We start from the raw sequence: 18,255 nt of genomic DNA on the forward strand, positions 1-18,255 counted from the left end.
AACTGAAGGTCATCCTGGATCATGCGTGACCAGGTTGGCCCAGATAGCAGCCTGGGGTGCCTGAATCAGTGGGGTGTTGGGCTTAGAGTTGTAAGAGGTCCTGGTGTCAGCAGGGCAGCTCGGGAATGAAGAGTAAAGTTCTAAGTAAAGGACTTTTTTGGAAGGAGACGTCAGGAGGTGGCTTCTTAACAGGGATAGGCATAGGACATTGTTTAGCACGTAAGCTATATCTGTTTGGCTGCCAAGTGGGGGAGAGGGCACGAGAGAGTATTCTTACCTGGGCTACGGTTGGATCTAGGTAATTCTACAAATTAATCTTATAGGGAGGGTATCATAGTTATGAAAAATTAGTATTTTTTATTTAAATAATGGCTAGAGGAGTAACTCAAAATACCCCAGTTTTCTTTTAATTGTGTAAACCATATGGGCTTCTATTTTTCTTCAATCTCTCATGGTGCAACCAGTAAGAAATGGGTAGGAGCGTGATGGCAATAGAAATAAAGATATGATAACTTCAATAATGTCTATCTTATGACAGAGGGCCCTTTGTTTTTGTAAATCCAGATTATGTGATGCACTACATGTTATGTCCTGTTTACCCATTGTACAACGCTACAGAATATAATGCTGATATATATATATATATATATATATATATATATAGATCAATAATTAATAAGTGCACATCTCATCCATAGATTCCTACTGTGGGCATTCCTGGTTGTTAGCTCAAACCTGGATGCCGCTGTGAGCACCTGAACACTATGGTAACCGTCATCCATAACTCTCAGCTTTTTTTAATCGTATTTTGGTGGATTATGGATGAGATTGGTGCATTATTGAGTGTTTGTGGTTTTCTTAAAGTCACTTGCCCCGGCTGTTGTATCACTGCATGACTTTGTATTCCACTCAAGACAGAATGAGGATTTGGCTCAAGGAGAAATAGTTAGTTTTTTATTAATTTTAATGATGCATTAAAGTACAATAAATTAATTCTGACGTTACTTATAAAGATTTATAGTTCTGATGTACTGTATTAGTGTTTTCAATCCTACAAAAAAAGCAAATTTACCTATATTACAGTTCATTGTTTCAGTACTTTACTAATGAAGTTCCAAAGACATATTGACCTGCTGGGTACAGAAAGGATGCCACAGACTTTGGGTGCATACAAGCAAATTTTACACAGTATGGTTTACAAGTGTATGAAACATGTTACATTGAATGCCACGCATGTTTCCTGACATGTTTCTAAGGATGTATTACATTACTAAGTATTTACCGTAGCAAATTTAAATAAAACCAACTGGTTTTTAACACATTAATAAATGATCATATAAAGATAGCACCTAAAACATCCTGTGAGTAGCATGTAACATAGGCAAATAGTTATTATGTCCCTTGTTTTAGCACCATATACAGTATGAGACTGTAAAATTTCAGTAACTAATCAGCATCTTATGAGCCCAGGGGGTAAAAAAATAACTCCATTGTAGGCCGATATATTGCAAAGAATAACATTCTTATTTATTTATTTTTTTGCTAGGAATTAGCAATAAATTAGCAATAATGTTTTAATTCCCATAGCAGAGTTTCTCAACCTGTGGTTTATGTGCACTTTAGGGTAGTGGTGATGACTTGAGTTGATTTCTTTTTCATAAGAAACAGAATGGGTTTAATATCAAGGGGTGTTTGGGAAACAATCTGAGAAACACTGATATACAATCTGCTACATTTGTACTATGAATGTATTCTAAATAGCAAGACTGCAAAGTGACAGTAACAGTAACAACAAAGCAGAAGTTCCCCTTGCTAATTTCCTGCATTACTGTTACCGGTAACATTATGGTTACCTTCTATTTTTATACCTGATCTCGAGTAGGGTAGGAAACAATTGAAATGGTTTCTAAGAAAAGCTGGTGGTTATACTTGTGCCTCATATTGCATTCATATTTCCACTGTTGAAGTAAACGGAAGCAGGAGAGCAGGAATGGAAAATGGTGGCATCAAAGACCAGATCCAACTCTCGCTTGACCACCAGGGAGAAGCAGAAGTTGGACTTGGCCATTGATGCCACCAATTTCTTTTCCTGCTCTCCCCTTCTGTAGTTTACTTCAACAGTGGACGTTGGTGACATCAATGCCCAAATTCCACTTTTGCCTGACCACCAGGGAGCAGCCAGTGATAACTGCACCCCCTGAAATGACTACAGTAATGGCGCTCAATATGCGTGTTACCTCTGTGTACCAGACATTAACTGATGAGTACACAATGTTACGGTCCCTGAAGTCTTTGGTCTATAGTGAGGTTAATAATGTCAGCATTAGCGGTAAATATATATAGAGCATGAGCAGGTAACAGACATTCCAACAGAAAGAAAGAATTTTTATATATCCCACATAACAATGGCAAAGGCGGTGATAGATTGCATTGCAATGCCTGGTATCATTAGATTTATGTGCGTTGACCTAATTAAGCAAATAACACCTCCAAATGGAACATCATACAAAAAACATGCTTAATAATCCTAAAAAAAACGATTTAACATGTTATCCTTTTACTGAGCAGTTCATAAAGCGATCATAAGAGATTAGTAATGTCTAAACAGTTTTTTATATCAAAGCTTGAACACAGTTCAATCAAAGGGTCCTGCTCGAATAAGGATAGTCAGAATTGGTGGCCTATTCAAGAGTTATAATGTGAGGGAGCAGGCAATGAGTGTAGCACCGAAACATGGAAGATTTTATTTTTTATAAAATAAAACATGAATTCTTTTTCTGTGTCTTTGCATCCAGAGAGAATAGTTTAAATTATAAAAATAAGGTACTGGTGGTTCCTTGGCTTGTATAATATGGAACAAAATGCAACATTTCTATTAAAAAACAAAACCCATAGATGTTTATGTGCTTGGGGTTATAGAAACTTGATCTTACATTTTATACTTGATGTAGAAGGTTACTTTGTCTTTTAACTTTTTTTTTACTGTCATATTCTAAGTCAAACAAGAGACCAGTTTCATTCTGGAGTAAAACAAATGGCAGTATGTTCAGAATCCATCACCGAAGAATCTCCAGGTCCCCAATACTCTCGTGGAATATGCAGAAATTAATTCTCATTTGCAAGGCTTCAGAAATGGTATCTTTGGTGGTGCTCCTACTGTTAATATTATTTATTGTTTTATATAGCACCATCATATTCTGTAGCGCTGTACAGTGGACTACTAGTTCTAAAGTACCATCAATACTTGGATAGCCAACGACTTGCTATGCCTACTGTAAATGTATGCAGCATCATTTTCTAAGCATGTTTCATTTGCAATACAAACACTTCGCTCTGGCTGCATTTATTGCCTGCTGTAAACACTGGATTATGTTACCATAATGACAAGGTTACTGGTGCTCTCATGCATATAGAATTGTGTGCTTGCAGGAAATATGAAGCGAGATATGCAGGACTGCAAACCCTGAGTAGAAGATATGTATGCCGTTGGCTGGTTAAGATGCATGTCTTCCCAAAAAACCTTGTGGAAAAATATTGTACAGCTCAGGCAATGCATATTTAGAAAATCAAATGTTATTGTACAGATATATATCGCTTTCAAATTTCAAAGTTGACTTTGGAAGTGCCTTCAGTCTCTGGTTCTAGTAAGATGAGCGTATGGTGACACTAGTTTTAATGACATGGTTTTATTCTCTGTAACAGTTATACCACCCTTGTGGGTTAGTAGGGGTCACTATTCCAGTATTTTTGTTATTGCTACTTTCCATTAACTGGAGATCTCAATGGGACTTCATGGTTTCAGCCAAGTTCACCCTTGAGTGCAATCAGCATTGTTTCCATGTATCCAAAGACATATCTGAGCATATTTCAGAGGTGTAATTCTTACAGCTACGTTGTAATCCTGCTGTTCCCCGTTAACTTCAACCCACTGATGTCCTGAGTAGATAGCAACAATCTTGCGCCTCCATTTTTTCTTATTTGGCTCTTTTAGACGGATGTAAATTCCTGAACCACTTGAGCCAGGGTCTGCGTCACAATACTGATAAAACAGATCACTAGATTCCTCTGAAATACTACAGAAGCGATACACCAATTGGCCCAGTCTGTCTTCATCAAATCCTGAAAAGTGCACTCTACTTCCTGGCATCTTTTCTACTTCGGGGCTGACTGCGAGTTCCATATACTTCTTCTTATGAGGTCGTTTCAGTTCCAGAACAGCGTAATCGTAATCTATGGACATTTTTTCTGTAACCTCTTTGAACCATCCTTTAGGGATCTGAATAGACTTTACCCTTGTCCACTGGAAAGATGGTTTCCCACCTGAAGAACCTCTTTCCCTTCCAGATTCAGTGCTTATCTTTTCTTCAGCAGCTGATCTCTTTTGAACAGATTTTCTCCTCTGCTTCTTGCCACCTTTTGACAGAGAATCGGCATCCTCAGGCTCGCCTCCTTTGTTCCGTTTTGACCCCTTGCGTCTTTTACCTCCTCTTTTGGACCTGATTTTCAAGATACCTACACGTAGCTTCTTGGCATTATTAACATAATCTGTTCCATTGTGAACACAATGCGCGGCCGTTAAAACGTGTTTGGGCGAAATGAGAATGCCACTACAGCCAGAAGACAGTTTAACTGCTGTGCTGAATGGGTAGTTGGTCATAAAATGCTTGTCTGATATACTGAACCTGCTGTCAGTGCCATACACTTGTCTTTTTCTACGCAAAGAGTGTTTTGCCACTGTGATGTTTTCATGCCCAGGTGGCCAGTGTCGAACATTAACCTTGGTCAGGGTGCGTGTACCGTTCTCAAACATAGTTTCGTAGGAGAGGTAATGCTCCAAGTCCGTTAGAGATGGAGTTGGTAAAGTCTTCTGGCATTCAATTCCACATGTTCCATTCAGCTCCAACTTGGGTTCTGCGTCAAAATTTGGACTTTTAAGGTGGAAAACATTTGAAGTTACAATCCGAGGTATTTTGTTGACATGCCACGTGTAGTCCTCGTATAAGTCATCTCCTTTTCCGAGGTTTGACATCAACGTGAAGGACAGGATGAACATAATACGAATTTGGGCCATTTTTCCAAACTTTTTTGGTCTAGATAATTAAATAAACAAATGGTTAAAAATAATAGCCTAGAACACAAATGGTATTAGCATTTCAATCAAATATATATATATATATATATATATATATAAATATGCGTGAGCCAGTCTAGCTTTTCAGAAGGATAATGAAGTAATCCCCATAAATGTATGTGTAATGTACATAACTAGGCTAAAACTCTTCATATAATCTGGATAGTATGCTGCTTCTTTGGTCTATGAGAAACATAGGAAAAGAACTCAACTAAAAACACATCTTTTTGTGCATATATTAGTATTGTATTCTGGAGAAGTCTAGTAAACATGCAGCAAATTTGATATAATGGAACTTGCAGGGCCAAGTATCAATCATAACATGGACCATATTCATTTCCATACTGAGGAGGGCTGGCAGCTTTCAGCTCAGGGGTAAGTCCAGGTTCATGCCCTGGCAATATAGCTGCCCTAGGGGCATATGGCATACAACACATACATTGTATTATCATATGTGGACAGTGCCCCAAATGGAACTGCACTAACATACTATAAAGGGAGCAAACAGAAAAAAGGGTAAAGAATGGTTCTGGCAGTGACCTAACATCTTAGAATTAGTGATCCAGGGAGCAAAAAGCTTCTGCTCTACTTCCCTGGCTTAATATGTGAAAAATCACTGTGGAAACTAATGGAATGCAGACTGTATTACATCTAACACTATATACCAGCAGTGCTCTTATATATATATTTGACCACTGATGGTATTAAAATAGTTTACATTATAAACAAAATCAAGTGTGTATAAACAGTTATGCCACGGTTTTACATCCATACATTATAGTTATATTTGATATTCCCGAAATAATTCGTTTACATGAGTTCTTTGTCCATACCTATCGGGGTTATTTAAAATCTCTATAAACGTGTAGTCAGAAAGTGAATTCTATGTTATACTAATTACGTCCAGTAGGTGGCAGAGCAGGCTAAGAAAAACTAGAATAAATCTTGGACTATTTTTTTCTCTGTCCAAGTATAGCTTTTTCTTGGTAAATTGGCAGTAATGGGATGACTAAAGTGCTTAATTAGGACATCTGTTTTAAAATAAATTCTACCAAATGCCTTTATAGATGTTGTAAAAAATGGGGTGGGGGGGGGGACTGCATTAGGATCATAACCAGTTAATGTTTTCATGTTTAAGCCTAACCTAAGTAATACAGACAGACAAAGTCTTCTAATAGATTGGTCCCCCTGAATGCATGGTGCTTGTGCATAATTTGCTGTTTCCCATCCTATAGTTTGTTATATTTCTCATGATGTTGTAGGGAACAAAATAAAAAAAAAATTCGTCATACATGGGTGTTTTTTTTTTGTTTTTGTTTTTTAGAGCAGGGACGTAATACGAATGTATTCCCAAATTCATATGTACACAAAAAAATCCCTTTATAAAGCTATTGGAAATAAATGCTCAGTCCTTATTTGCCCAACAAATGTTTGTAAGTGAAATCCTCTAGTGGGGAGTAATGTGAATTTAATAGGTTACAGCACAATTTTCCGGGTGGGATGCAAATGAATTCCATCAACTTCAAGACAAAAGATGAGCAAGAATGGACTATACATGAACTATAAGTTTGTGTTCTGACTCCAAATACACAGAAACCCCTGCTCCCCAAATACTATTGTATATGCCAATAAACCAATTTATTACAAGTCTCAAATGGTTAAATATCATTCTAGACTCTGCTCTCTGCTCCATAACAGTGGATTAATGGATGGATTTAATAGCAATACAAACAGATAGTGACAACTCCATCAATCAATTGAAAATCCCACTTTGCGTGTGTGTGTATATATATATATATATATATATATTTGCATGTATATATATATTACATTTAACCTAGATCTTATCTTGCTCATGCAGATACTTTGCAGTGTGATACAGCCCAATTTCCATAATCACATAATGTAGGAGATCCTATATATTTTGATTATATATATATATATATATATATATATATATATATATATATATATATATATATATATATAATGTGTCTAAGAACTTGTCAGTGTGAAATGTTTAAGTGCCCATAGAACAGCAGGTGTGTGCAGGAATCCCCTAAAGATCCATTCTCTATCCCCAGTACATTTAAAAAGATATGCACTTACTTACCTAGAGTTGAATAAATGATGCCCCAGCAGCCCAGGTCCACATCCCCAGTCAATGCTGCACTCTACTAGCCTCCTTGAAGGAGGTAGAGTAGATGTGAACTCCTATGCTGGAGGTAGCTAGCAGCAGATCTCTGTGTACCTCCAGCTCATACAGGGGAGAGGAGGGACAAGTATAGGAGGGGGGTTACAAGGAGGGCAGGAGCAAACAGGGAGGGAAAGAGAAGGGGAGGAACAAGACAAAGCTGACTCTTTCTGCACAAGCAGAGAGAATGAAGACATTAAGAAGAGGGGTGTGTTAGGTGGGGTACCATACACTGCCCCTCCAGTAGCAAGATGCCAGTGTGTGGTTTAGATGCACTGATCTCCATCACAGGCAGGGGGCGTGAGAGAGCTCAGTTTTGCTCACACATTTAAATGGAATTAAATCAGACAGCAGAGACGGTGTCATCTAGGATTTTGGCAACAGGACCCTTGCTGAGCATCTGTCTGCCATATCATCTGCATTAGTTAGTTACCTGACTGCCTTAGTTTGGAAGCTTTTTTACAGCCGGCTCTGTCGGTTTTGTGTTTCTCAGCCATTCTTGTTGCATGTGCTGTTTCTCAGCTGTAATTACAGATCCACCATAAGAAAGCATTTTCTCCAAGTAGCTGCTGGCTTCTCCTTTCAATTAAAGACTCAAGTTAAGGGCAGACTGTCCAAGTATCTCTACACCCTGAGGATAGATTTAATTTATTACTGTGTGAACAGACCTGAGATGAAATTTGCAAAACCCTGTAACACACTCTGTTCATTTCTATGTCACTTATTGTTATGCGCTATAGACACAGTCATCTTTTACATTTAGAAATGTCTTATTATATTATACTGTGTACTTTATCTTGCAGTTCCTCAGCCATGTGCTATTTAGTTGTATTACCAATATTATCCGTTAATATACTGCATATTATATATACAATATGCATTAAGACAAGAAGATATCACTGGGACCCGACTGCATAGGCGGATAAGCAAAAGGCAATATCTTAAATTTACTATGAAATATAGAATAGTTTTTCCTTTAAAGCTCCTTTAACACTTTTGTAACTATATTCTACATAAGACTTACCGATCCTATTACTGTTGAATGCGCAAACCTTGCCCTGAATTAATTCTGTAATTTTTGTAAGTTTGTCTCATTCATAATTTTTGCCAGGAACACTTAAATGTCATGAGACACAGATAGGTTCTTTCTATTGAAAATGCTACTTTTTTATGTGATTAAAGAACATTATAAGATAGGAGATAATTTGCTTAACGTATCATGCAGTTAATGTGTTAAGTGAAATTTCTATCTAATTCAAGAGATACAAGATCGCAAAATGTTTTTTTTTTTATAGTATAGATAAATGAAGCTGCTTTAGGGACAGGAAAGATGGAATCATAATACTGAAAATATTACATCTGGGCAAGTCATTAAATTCCTAAAATCTAGTACAACCATCACCTATAAAGTAGGGATGTTTGCTGTCCAAATGTGATCTAGTAATCTACCAACAGACTTTAAAACAATGGAACTACTTTCCTACATTTTTTGTGAGGTCGTTTAACTTCATCCATAAAGTATTTAATACAGTGTAATACCACAATCTGATACCTATTCAGGACCAAGGGTTCTTGCTGTGATCTGGACTGACATGGTTACTCTTATGTCGCTATGCCTAAAAAGGGGTCTTCAATGGCAAACGTAGGCTCGTATGACTCGTGTGTACCTTGTTCTTTGGAATATATTTGATTTCAAAGGAACTGCCTGTTTAAGCATGAATGTTTGCAGCAGAATGCTTCCACACTTTGGCATGGCTAAACATATTATTATTTCAACTTTATTGCTACCTTAGTCTTGAATGTTTCCATGCTGTAAAGATCAAGGTTAAGTGTTCTCTAACATAGCTATTCATGTGCAAATTGTATGCCTTCCAATAATTACAGTGCAGCCAAAAGTCCAGTGATCTCCACCCCACCCGCATGTGCAAGCACCAGGATAACAAGAATATATTCACGTCCGGAAACCTTAAAGCTCACCAACTCTATTTTCATTTACGCAAGGCATCAAAACGTAAGGACTTCAGAAAAAAAGAGCTATTGTGCATAGGCTAAGTGGCCTTTCATAACTCACACGGCGCATTCTGATCCCACTTTCCGAGGGGAAGCCAAGACTGGAGTGTTTAGCGTGCGAGTCCTTTGGTCAAGCACAGAGATGGCTTATTAGATTCATTTGAAAAAATAAACATACACAAGTTAAAAAGGTCATTTCTTGTTTATTAGACTATTCCATGAAGACCACGATTCTGAATACTTTTTTAAGGAAGTTTTTAAGGTTTGAGAGCATATTTTTTTTTTAAAAAAAAGAAAGATCATACATAATAATCAGGGATTTTTAGTTTTTTTTTGCCTCTTTATTGCAAATGCCCTTAGTGGTGCTACTCACCCAATGAAATCAATCGGACCACTTTCTGAGCATGACCACATGGGGTCTCAGTAGACTTCCGTCCACAATGTCCACCAAGTGAGTACTGGAACAAACTAATGTTTAAGACAAATACCGTCCATTTGGCAACCATAAGTGTAAAATCCCAAAACATACACTATATGGACAAAAGTATTGGGAGCCCTGACCCTTACACCCACAGAGACTTTTATGACATTGCATTCTAAATACATAGAAATTAATATGTAGTTGACCCCCCCCTTTGCAGTTATAACAGCTTTTAATCTTCTGGGAAGGCTGTCCACAAGATTTTGGAGTTTCTGTGGGAATTGTTACCAATTCATTCAGTAGAGCATTTGGGGGTCAGTTACTTATGTTGGACAAGAATGCCTGGCTCGCAATCTCCATTCCAGTTCATCCCGCAGGTGTTCAGTGGGGTTCAGCTCAGGGCTCTTTATGGGCCAGTCAAGTTCTTCCACATAAAACTCATCCAACCATGCTTTGTGCACTGGGGCCCAGTCATGCTGAAACAGAAAAGAGCCTTCCCCGAACTGTTCCCACAAAGTTGGAAGCATAGCAGTGCTATTAATCAATATGAGCAAATAATAATAATGCCTTTGTTATTATAAACATCATTACCATTAAGAGGGATTGCATTAAAAAAAAGCCAGCAAACCACTGCCCCTAACGTAACCTTTGCAATATTCACAAAAAGAGTTTTTCAAGTGCTCTGTAGTTTTTAAATATTTAATCCATTGAGCCCATACCGAATCTTAGTCACGTTTTAAATTATGCCTTTCTTGTAACAAAATGTTTTTCTAATTCAAGGAATGCATCCCTTTGTGAAAATCCTTTTAAGGCAGGCCTTCGAAATGACAACCTTTTTAAGACTGTTAATCCAAGAAAATATGCGTTGGGTTTATGTGAACTAAAATTGGAGTAATCACCTCAAAACCCCAAGGAATCATCCCTGTGTTGCAGGTGTAGGCACCAACATTGCTCATGGTGGACTTTTGCTGGGGGTATGTGTGGAAAATTTAATGATGTTCTATGGACCTTCACAAACCTTGCCAAGTACACTGGTGTCCTTGTGGAGACATGTTGCTTATCCCTGCTGTGTTGGGATACTGCCTTGTGCAACTAGCCTCATCCCTTCTTGAAGTCATTCCCTCAGAAGAGTGAGAGCTTGAGTAGCCTACACCAGGAAGTTCCCACATATGCATATATAGTCATAGACTTTTAAAAGAGCAGCAGGTGCTAAGCTTGGGTTGCATAACCCAGAATGATACAATAATACACAAAATTTGGTACGGATACTGGACTGTGCAATTAAAAAACAATGCCATATGCTTGTTTGTTCTCCTGGACAGAAAGCACAAACATAGGACTGTCCAGTTTAAAATGAACACATGAAATGTCTACTCATGCCACTGTTTGACCTATTAAAACTGGCCACTATCTGTCCTAAGCCCCTTTCACGTTTCCTCCTCTTGATACCCTTCAATACGGAGCAGGAACAGCTCCAGCATGAGCCCTGTGAAGTTCCCAGATATAAGAGAAAATAAGAATGGGGTAACTTCAGACATTAATATTTTTTTGTGAACAATGTTTCTAATGGTGTATTTGTAGCCCACATTTGCAGTTGACATCCCAGGCAAATGCCTGGCGGTCTAATGCATGATGCCCCATATCCAGAAGATGACTACATGTTGCCCTCCTTAAAGTATATATCCCAACCATCTGCCATTTTCTGCTGGCCAGTCCTGCTTTTGCGGGCAGTTGGTCTGTTGGGCAGATCCTCTGATTCACCCTGACCTACACAGAGAGCTGTAAAATCGATGGAGGTCTATGCTGTTACAGTCCTGTTTAGGCTTCGCCTCCTTCCATTCCCCTTCCATTTCCAGACCCTAAAATGTTGAGCTGTATGGTAATGTGCCAGGCAAATTTTATATTTCCAGTCCAGTACCGTTAGATTTCAAAAACTTATCATTTTCAAAAATGTATTTACAAAGGTTGAAGGAAAGAAAACTTTAACCATTTGGTAAAGGCAGCAGCTTTTTCTGAACATTACTGAACATCACATCCATCGTAGGATAGGTTACGCAATTTTAAAAGTATTTAATTCAAGCTTCTTTTTTAAGGTACAACGTCTCCATAAGTATGGTCTCTGAAGAATATCAGGGTAATTTGAGATGATGTGTTTTACACTTCTAGTGAAGCTGGATGTGAGCCCAGTGTATTTTTAATGTGGGAAACATTCTCACATTTTCCTAATTTAGAATCAATGTTCTTTTTATAGCCAACCATTATGCCCAATTCAGTGAAAATGTATGGTTGCAACTAGATCGCCCAATATCACAATTATCTGAAACCACATTTTTAAACTCAATAATGCTCGTCGCCTTCTGTAAGCAAAGGCCAAAGGCAAAAATTTACTTTTTGTCCACCATGAATATTGTTTTAAATACAGAAGTTTTCATTTTTAACCACTTAAGAACAATGGGCGGTCCATAAACCTATTGAAAACCATGCATTTTGAGCCCGTACATGTACGGGCTTTGTCATTAAGGGGTTAAAAGGTACAGCCACAGCCACTATCAGAAATCTCGGGGCCCAGGTCAGGATTAATGCCTAGGCCCCCATGCCCCTCACACCACATGTACATCTCATCGTTCCACCCATTACTCTACTCATTATTCTGCCATTCTTCCATAAGCACACTTTATGAGAACGGGGGCAAGGCTAGAGTTAGTGGCTCCTGGGTGCATTATTTCTTCTATAACATGCATACTAACCCGCAATCTCTTACATACATATATATTGTTTCTCCTGATCCTCTTCTTCCTCTCCCAGGCACCACTTACCCCTGACACACACAAACTCACAATAATATTATACACATACACTCACGCTAATACCATACACTAACAAACATTTACACACTCAAACACCATACAGTAACAGACACACAAATGCTAACATTATATGCTCACAGTCACTAGCACCTTATAGTAACAAACACACACAAACTTTATGGACTCTTTCACAGACATGCTAACCTCGTATACCAATACAAAGACGGTAACACTACATGTGGAAATACATCCATATGCCATACAGTAACATATAACAATATATGCTAACACCATACTCTTATATACACACACTATCCAACAACATACACTCACCTACCGCCCTTAACACTAAATATATCAATGTGTGTGTTAGTGTGTTTGTATGTATATATATAAATATATATATATATATATATATATATATATATATATATCTAAAATGTGTGTGTATATTATGTTAGGTTATAATGTTAGAGTCAGTGTGTATATTACATATACATTACACACACTGACTCTAACACTGCAATACAGTAGAGTACACATACATACATACACACACACTAGAGCCCCGCGCGGGACTGCTTTTTTAATCCCGCTCCCGCAATGTGGGTGTTCCGCTCCCGCCACATTTGTGGCCAATCCCGCCCGCTCCCGCCACATTTGTGGCCAATCACGCCGGCCTCCTTACCTGATTTCCCGCGCAGTCCCCCAAATTGTTCTCTCGCAGCGTCTCTTCTCTTGCTCCGCCCAGGAACAAGGCGGAGTCAGAGGAAGTGACGTCACATCACTGGAGACACTGTTATGGAGCAGCGAGAAGACAGCAGGTACAGTGCCTGACCGCCCGCTCCCGCCCGCAGGTACAGTGCCTGACCGCCCGCTCCCGCCCGCAGGTACAGTGCCTGACCGCCTGCTCCCGCCCGTAGCCCCAGCAAGGTCCCACGGGACCCGCCTCCCAATGCAGTCCTCTAACACACACTACTCTCCCTCTTACCTCATCGGGTCCTGTCTCCCATGTCAGTCTCTGTCTCCCATGTCAGTTAGCTGCCCCGCTGCTGCATCTCTGCTCAGAACCCCAAGCTCCTCCTACACACACACACTAACATACTTACACACACACACATGTATTTACACATGCTGTAACACTAACATGTTTTCACACACTCTGACATACTTACACACATTGTTCTAGACTGGTTACAGACTTACACACATACACACTAAAATACATATATACTTATACACATTAACATACTTTTTTACACATACACACTCACAACCTAGCTTTGTTGGCTCAGCAGGGGGTAAACTAGTGCCAGCTTTTCTGCTCCCTCAAGGTCCTCAACGACTATGTCTGGGCGCTAGGATATTACGTCATATCCCAGCGCACAGACTTAGTGGGTTAGGCCTGAGGTAATGTGGCCGGCAGTTCCGGCCTAGCAGTATGCCCTGGAGGAATGAGGCTGGGGGCCCACAGGGGCCTCCTTTATACCAGTGTCTGTACTACCACCCAATCACATAATTGATGTTTGGCTCTTCGGTTACGGGGCGCCTGGGTGCCATGCTGTAAAAACCTCAAACCTTACTCAGTCCTTGTCTTATATTGAGGAGAGCCTCATGTCTATCCCATGCACATTTAATTTCCTTTTTAAGTTCTTTTTACTTCTGCTGACAGGCTGTTCCATCTATCCACCACCTTCTCAATTAAGTAAAACCTATAAGCCCCTTTAGATTATGACTTTTTGGGAATAACATTTCTCCTCCTTTGACATAAACTTTCCTCACGTACTTAGTTAAATCATTTTATTTATTTAAATGGTTCTATGACATTTCCTCTTTCTTCTCTCCTCCACATTGTACATATTGAGATCTCTTAGTATTTCCTTATCATTTATTCTTGCACACAATTAACAATTTTAGTAGCCTTTCCTTGAACTCTCTCGAGGACATCTATAGATCTTTGGAGATGGAATGAAAACTGTAAACATTATTTGAGATCAGCGTGTTTGGCAAACTTTTTTGTTGTAACCCAGTGCAGTAATATCTCATACATCCACAGACCTATTTGTGTACGTAAAAGGGAGGGTGGGTGACTTTTGGCCCAAAAGTTAAGCTCAGCCAAGTGGTTCAGTAATTTGGAATATGAAAATTAGTAGAGTTGGCTCCTTGTTGGTATTCAGAAATTCTTGGTGACAGCAATTACAGTGTCATGTATAATGTTATTTACAGTGCTCAGTAAAGGGCAGAGTGAGAGTCCCGATGTGACCCAGTGAAGACCTGGAAAACCCAGTGCTGGGTTATGACCCCAAGTTTGCAGATCCCTGATCTAGATGATGTCTGAACTGTAAAGTGTCAAAATCACCTTCTTCCTTCTTGTCATACAATCTGGCAAATTAGGAAAGAATTTTTTTTCTGAAAATATATAAAACAGAAGGAATATAGTTGGTGCTATGGTGTATATCAATAGATTCCAATAGATTGCTCATTTTAATCTGTAATCTTTGTTACATATGTTAATATTGTGCTTTGAACTGTAAAATGTACACATCCACTATAATACTACCCTACTGTGGATAATCAGTGGAGAAGGAGGGTAGCCAGGGGAGACATTATTTAAGAGGTGTTGTGAGTTGAAGTGCTAAAAGACTCAGTAAACCATGAATGGGAATGATGAGAAAGGTTCAGCATATCTACTGATGCATTTAACAGGATATGCAAGATGGTGGACATTAGAAATGTATAGGGCTTTGCAGAAACACAGACAGCCCAGCAGGATAGCAAAGCTGCATAGTCAGAGGAGTAAGGCACAAGAGTTTGTGAGACTGAGTTTAGTGACTATTTCTTGTGCCTCACAAGACTGGAAGAAATGGATTAAATTGTTGAGGAAATGCCCAAAACACATGGTGTTAAAAAATGCATCCCCTGGGTGCTGCTCAAATGCACATATTTTAATCAGCTGTACTTTTGAATATATACCAACAAAAACTTTTATCTGCTCTACTGTGATAGAGGTTAAAAGTCACGCATAGCGGCTGCTAGTTATGTATATTTACACAAGAGAAGTAGATGATCAGGAATTTTCCCTTGCATTCTGGTGTTATACACATCTGTCTAGCAAATTACACATTTCACTCCCTCCTCCAAGTTCATATTCTGTATGGAGTATTGTGCTAGTTTCTAGCATATATATGTTCTATGCTAGCATGGAAAATACATTTTTGGTAGCACGAGGAGGTACCATATCTTCTAAAACTACTCAGCATGGGTGAGCCTTTGATTAGTGTAGCCTGAGTGCAGTATTTCTTCGGTGCCCCCATTGAAAATAGAAAACTACACACTAACCCACTCACTCTAGCATGTACACTCACACATACAGTACTTTCATACACATACTATCTCAATCCTCTTCCTCGCACCACTAACCTTAGAATCACCCCTGACACACTAACAATTTACTCTGAATTATACTCTAATACACTAATACCATATGGTGACACAATCATTCTAACTTTATACACTAAGATCCCACATCCATGTTAACACCAAATACTAGCACGCATTTTTGTTAACACTACACACTAACATACACACACATGCTAATTCTATACACCCACACACACTCATACAGTAACACACACTCAACCACCATACACATACACACACTCCCTAACACTATCAAACACTATACATTGACACACAAGAATACTCACAATAACATCATACACTTATGCATACTTACCCACACTATCCAACACCATATACTCTCACAAAAACACTATATTATACATTCATATATACACACACACACTCTTACCCTCTCCCATGATCACTGCAGAGCCTTGTCTTAATTGCACCGCACACTCTCCATGTGAGCTGCCACACCTCTCCCACCATACTATCACAGGGTCACGTAACACGTGATAAGTGGCCCACTTGGCATCTTGGTTACTGGATGCCATATTCTTACATCACCCGCATTAGTATGCCCCTAACAATGTATTACAAGGAGGAACTATTCATATAATAGCAATATACACTACTAATGAATAACAATACACGCAACACATACATTGATCACTTTTTAAACCCTAAATAGAAAATATGATGAAAACTGTGACAGTGTTTTTGAAGATTCAGGGAGAGGGCTAGATCTTCAGTTATCAATCACCTCAGGGGCTTAGGGAACAAAAGGTGCAAATTCTTCCCAGAGTTTTGTGCTTAACGGCACTGGAATTGAAGGGCTCTACAGACTTTCCTCAGGTAAGGCCAAAGTAACAGTCAAAAGGCCAATGCTCACCAACTCACCAAAAAAATATCTTTAACTTCAGCCTAATATACAAGGACTGAGTTTGTCACTGCCAAGCTATTCATAGAGATTGTTAGGTTGATCCAAACTGAGTTAGCAATACCAGAGAAACAGCGACAGGTATGGTTAGCCAGTTAAGATAGTTTGGATCCAAGATCACCTTCCAGTGATTACATTTATAAGAGATGCCTGAAAAGGAAATCATATGGTGAAAAGCCGAATATTTATATTAATGTAAATCTTATGGTCATATTGTTATGGGTATAAGTCAGAAAAGAACAGACACTTCCTTAAAATGTGAAAAAAAAGAAAGCCTAATATACTGTGGAATAAAAGAGAACTCGAGGCATACATTTTAACATTTTAATTTGGGAATTTTGTGCCAGGATGGTACTTAGTACAGGGGCATGTTGCCAAATGTATTTCTTTTAGAATATTCCAGGTGTCTAAACCCAGTAACATGTGAGATGAAATATGGCCTCAAATAATTGTGGAAACTGGCATAGGCATGAACACATAAAGAGTCCAATTGTTTGCAAGGTTCCTCTGTGAATGAGCATGAATGATCTCATGTTAAACAATTCTTGCTATACTAGCCTTAACCAATTTTTTTTTTTTACCATTATTCATTTATTTTGACTGAAATCATAGGTGCATATTAAATTGTACCTGTTAAACATCAGATACTCTATAAATTGCCAGCTTTAATCTCTCAAAGGTTTTCAGATGTCGAACCATATAAGCCAATTGCAAACTATTAAGTTCCCTTTCTAAGTTTGGTTATGAACAGAGGTTCTGTATTTGCAATACGAAAAAAAGAATTCTGCATGACTTTTTATGGTAATTTGCATCATCATGTAGTATAATGGCTCCTGGATTAGTCCTTATGTAACCTCTAGCAAGCCAGGAGACTTTATTTTCAATGTTTTTGAAGCTGGGTAGCAAAATTAAAATGTGTTGTTTCCATTTCTTTTATCTGTTTATTATTTTTTTTTTACAATAAATCACAACTAATTTGCGCTAATGAAGCAACATGGTTAACTTGTTACTTTCGGAATTTTCCCAGGTATAATCATACTGTAGTGGTCAATTTGCCTGGATTATGTTAAACTAATAGGATTGCACCTTACCATTTCTGCTTCTGCCTCTGTTAATTCAGCAAAAGCCATTGAGCAACTGCTTTAATCTAAGGTGTGACTACTCAAATTAATAAATAAACAAATAAAATAAAAAATGTGGGTTCCCAGAACTCCATAATAGCCATGGAGGAGCCATTATGGCCCTTTGTTTCCCAACTCTGTGTGCCACCGACGTAATTACAGGGGTTGCAGCCTCTGTTCACCGCAGAGTTATGCGACGTAACGTGACCCCAATACGTTCCTGTCTCCT

At 38.6% G+C, this 18,255-nt stretch overlaps 1 protein-coding gene across 1 annotated transcript; it reads right to left on the reverse strand.

Annotated features, from left to right (window-relative positions):
- Positions 1 to 2,827: 2,827 nt before the first annotated feature.
- On the reverse strand, positions 2,828 to 7,382 carry PRSS35 (serine protease 35). Its single transcript, XM_053460083.1, has 2 exons — positions 7,245 to 7,382; positions 2,828 to 5,090 (listed from the first exon to the last, which is right to left on the reverse strand). Exon 2 carries the CDS (start codon positions 5,069 to 5,071, stop codon positions 3,809 to 3,811), a length of 1,263 nt encoding a protein of 420 aa, XP_053316058.1. The 5' UTR covers positions 5,072 to 5,090; positions 7,245 to 7,382; the 3' UTR covers positions 2,828 to 3,808.
- Between the last annotated feature and the right edge of the window lie 10,873 nt (positions 7,383 to 18,255).

This window comes from Spea bombifrons, chromosome 3 (assembly GCF_027358695.1).
Source record: "Spea bombifrons isolate aSpeBom1 chromosome 3, aSpeBom1.2.pri, whole genome shotgun sequence".
Taxonomy (NCBI): Eukaryota; Metazoa; Chordata; class Amphibia; order Anura; family Pelobatidae; genus Spea; species Spea bombifrons.

Coding starts and splice junctions, on each gene's coding strand:
- PRSS35 (XM_053460083.1), bottom strand. CDS start 5,071: ATGGCCCAAATTCGTATTATGTTCATCCTGTCCTTCACGTTGATGTCA.